Here is a 3,706-nt window from a genome sequence, read left to right as displayed (position 1 = left end):
GGATCCCAGCGCAGCCCGGCCAGCCAAAATCTCACCCGGGAGGAAGGAAAAGCATCCGGGAAAGACCTCCCTGCTGGGGAGATGCGTGGGGCCGTGCCACGGAGGTGGAAAGCAAACAACCACCCACAGCGAAAGCAAGGGGTTTGGGCACAAAAGCCTGGCTTTAGCCTCTGAGAGAGGCAGCAGACGCCAAGTGCCGGCTGGGAAAAGCCTCCTCGGCTCAGGAAAGCCTCCCCAGCTCAGTTTTGTCAGCACAGGCTGGTCTCATCGGTGCAGACAGGGAGAAAAATGCTGATAAGGGGATGCAAGACTCCTGCCATCAGAAAAAAAAACAAGTAGCGAGCAGCTCCAGACCCAGTAAAAAGTATTTATTTCAATTACAATAAGCCACAAATGTAGGGTGAAAAAATAGATACAAAAAATCCCCCCCTCCCCTTTTACATATAAATATTAAAAATCCCTCTACGTCTTTGCTTTCTGTCTAGAGCAGGAAGGCGCCCCACCAGACCTCTTGCAGCTCCTGAGCTCCTGGCAGTGGTTTTTTCGCAAAACCACAGAAGGAGTATTAAAACCCCCCCCCTTAAGAAAGCCCCTCATCCCCATCCCTGCCACATCTCGCTCCGGTGGATGCCAGCCATGGAGGGGACGGAGATTTGGGGTCACGCAGCGATTCCGGAGTTGCAGTTTTCTGGGCGTAGAGGCCAAGCACAGCAGCGAGCAGGATCCCCCTGCACTTGTCTGGGGAAGCTTTTGGGCTGGGAAATGGCAGCTGATCCCTCTTCAGGGGGGACAGGAGGGAGAACCGGGCGATTCATCACGCCTTCACCCCCTTGGCTACATCTTTGGCACGTCAACTTTTCCCTTTGCGCTCTGAAATTAAAGCTAATCCCAGGAGCCGCAGCATCCCGGCAGAGCTTTCTGCAGCCCACAGCAGCCTCCAGCCCCGTCGTCCTCAATTTCCCCAACAGCATCCTCCAAGGATGGGCCCTCCTGGAGAAACCCAGGATCAGAGGGCCAGCCAGTTGCATCCGCAGCGTGGGCTGCCCCATCCGGCTTCCTCAGCCAAGGGACTGTCACCACAGGGTGCTGCATCTACAGCTGCACCGAGTTAAAAAAAATTAATAAATATACTACTCTTTGACTAAAAAAAGGCTTTTAAATGCGTTTTCCCTGAAATTTTCCAGTGTATTCCACAATGCATGAAAAAAATATATGTATTTCCCCCCCAAAAAATATATTTTAAAATATTTCCCATCCTCATGTGCGCATCTTTGGAGAGGGGAAGGCACAGCGGGCGTATTTAGACATGCAGCCAAACCCGCCGGCACCGCAGCATTTCCCTTTATCGCCTCCGAAGAAGCTTTTGCCGGAGCGGTGGATCACGCTAGAGCGCTGCGTGTGTAAATACGGGGTAGTGCCCAAGGATGCACGTGCCTCAACGCACGGCCTGGTCATGGTGGGAATGAAAAGACCCCTGAATCGAAGTCGTTTCACAAACAAGTGAGCGGATGAGGAGTTTTCACAGTGGATCGAACCTCAGACGATACCGGGGACGCGGAGCGTCGCTCCGGCTGAGAGCTGGGCAGTTCGTTGCACGGAGAAGTGGTTTGAGCCCCTCGAAAAGGCCCAGGGAAATTCAGCCGTCAGCTGAGGACGAAGCAACCGGCAGCTGGTTCCCTCGGGCACTCGCCCATCACCAGACTTCGCACTTCCTGGGGGGATTCATGGGGGAGCCGAGGGGGCAGCTGAAATGCTCCGCAAACTCCCGGGAGTTGGAGACGGTGCCGATGACTCGGAAACGCGAGGGGCTGTGGGGGTCGGTGATGAGTCCCTCGTGTGAGCTCTCCGGTGTGCGAACCGAACACCACACCTGCAAGCAGAGGGCGAGAGGCGCGAGCGCCGGCGTCCACAACCGTAGGGCCCACGCAGTGCCAAATCGGACCTTCCCGTCTGTGTGACGGGCACCGACCAAGATCAAGCTCCAGCTCTGTCTCCATTTTTAAGGAGCACCACCCTGATCTGGTTCTCCACCCACCGCATAGCATCTCTGGAGACCTCAGTGAACCCTCCCAGCACCACCTAGGCATGCTTCCGCCCCGCAAAACCCTGCGCATCCACCCCCACTGCCCACCGCCAAGTGACCTACCTGGGCGAAGCCAACAAAGAAGAGCTGGTGGTTGGTGAGGCCGAGCGTCGGGAGGGTTTCCTCATCCCCATTCTTCTTCAGCCAGTTTTGATACGCCTGGAGACCGGAGACCACAGCAGGCTCGGGGGACAGCACCGATCCCACCACGCCATGACACCCACCGCATGTCCCCAGCCCCGTCACCCTACCCGGTAGGCAGCCTTGAGGCCCCCGTTGTCGGCGATGTTCTCCCCGAGGGTGTGCTTGCCATTGATGGCCTCGCTGTTGACGGTGTAGTTGCCGTACTGCTCCACCATGCACGCTGTCTGACGCTTGAAGGCCTCCACCGAGGAGTTCTTCCACCAGGGACGCAGGTTGCCGTCCTTGTCGTATTCCCGGCCTGCCAAAAACACAGCGGGTCTTTTTGTCACCTCAACAGCCCATCCCACTGCCCGGCCCTGGCCATACCTTGGTCATCGAAGGCATGCGTCAACTCATGGCCCACCACCACGCCGATCCCACCAAAATTCAGCGACCTGCAGGAGGGCAGTGCTGAGATTTAGAGAGCAGTCGCTGCTCCCTGCATGTAACGCAGCTTCAGATTTTGGGATGGGAGGGTATTTGGGAATCCTACATTCCCACATGCTGTCCCTAAGCTCTTACTTGGGAGACGCACGGGTGTAAAAAGGGGCCTGGAGGATGCCGGCGGGGAAGACGATCTCGTTCTTGGTGGGAGAGTAGTACGCGTTGACGGTCGGAGGCGTCATGCTCCACCTGCGGGCACACAGACACGGCCAACGCGGCAGCACAAACCTCAGTTTAACTCCCCAAAACCAGCGTGCTCTGGTGGACACCAAGTCCCACTGCTCCAGGCACTGTGCTGTTCCCTCTGAGTGCAACAGGGAAGTGAAGCGGAGGACTTACTGGTCCCGGTTCGGCGGCTTCCGGAGCTGGTCGGCGGTGACCCTGGCCGAGAAGTTGTAAAACTGCATGACGTTCTCGAAGTAGAGGTCGGACACGGCCTCATACTGGAAAAGAGCGAGGGGTGAGCAGTGTGCGGTGATCGCCCAGCCCCGCTCCTCCCTCCACGGTCATGTCTGAGCCTCCAGAACCGGCCCGTGGCTGAGTCGCAGCCACTTTTCTTTCTCCTCCTCCCCAGCATCTGCAGAGTCTCGGGAGGGCCATGAATCACAATTACGGCAAACAGCTCCTCCTCTTCCCGGGCAGGGATCCCGAGAGCCCCAGTCAGCCCAGAACTGAACCGCGGCTCTCCGGGAATTTCCCAGAGAAGGGCCAAGGACACCGGTGAAACCCTTCTGGAGGAAACCTAGGGCTCAAGGCCGCCCCAAGGCCATGGTGACGGGCACACGTCCCGCACACGGTAGCGGAGGGGGGAAGCAGGAGACCCAAGCGACATCTCTGACCAACTCACATCACTGAAGACTTTATCCAGCTCCTTGGGGTCCATGATGAACTTGGGGTAGCCAATCATGTTGTAGATAGCGTCTGCCTGGGGGGGTGACAAGGACCAAAGCGCTTTTGGTGCCACGGATGGAAGGATGGGCTGCCCCACGCCCCCGC

General features: G+C 57.6%; 1 protein-coding gene across 1 annotated transcript; it reads right to left on the bottom strand.

Annotated features, from left to right (window-relative positions):
• Nucleotides 1–1,427: 1,427 nt before the first annotated feature.
• LOC104509796 (endothelin-converting enzyme 1-like) lies at nt 1,428–3,635 on the bottom strand (the record flags this gene model as incomplete). Its single annotated transcript, XM_010151851.1, has 7 exons — nt 1,428–1,870; nt 2,147–2,242; nt 2,335–2,525; nt 2,594–2,661; nt 2,789–2,899; nt 3,050–3,153; nt 3,558–3,635. Coding segments are annotated over 7 exons (825 nt in total), but the record flags the coding sequence as incomplete, so codon positions are not given.
• Between the last annotated feature and the right edge of the window lie 71 nt (nt 3,636–3,706).

This window comes from Eurypyga helias, unplaced genomic scaffold (assembly GCF_000690775.1).
Source record: "Eurypyga helias isolate BGI_N326 unplaced genomic scaffold, ASM69077v1 scaffold17805, whole genome shotgun sequence".
NCBI lineage: Eukaryota > Metazoa > Chordata > Aves > Eurypygiformes > Eurypygidae > Eurypyga > Eurypyga helias.
The sequence above is the reverse complement of the archived record's forward strand: the minus strand, read 5'-3'. Positions and strand labels throughout refer to the sequence as shown.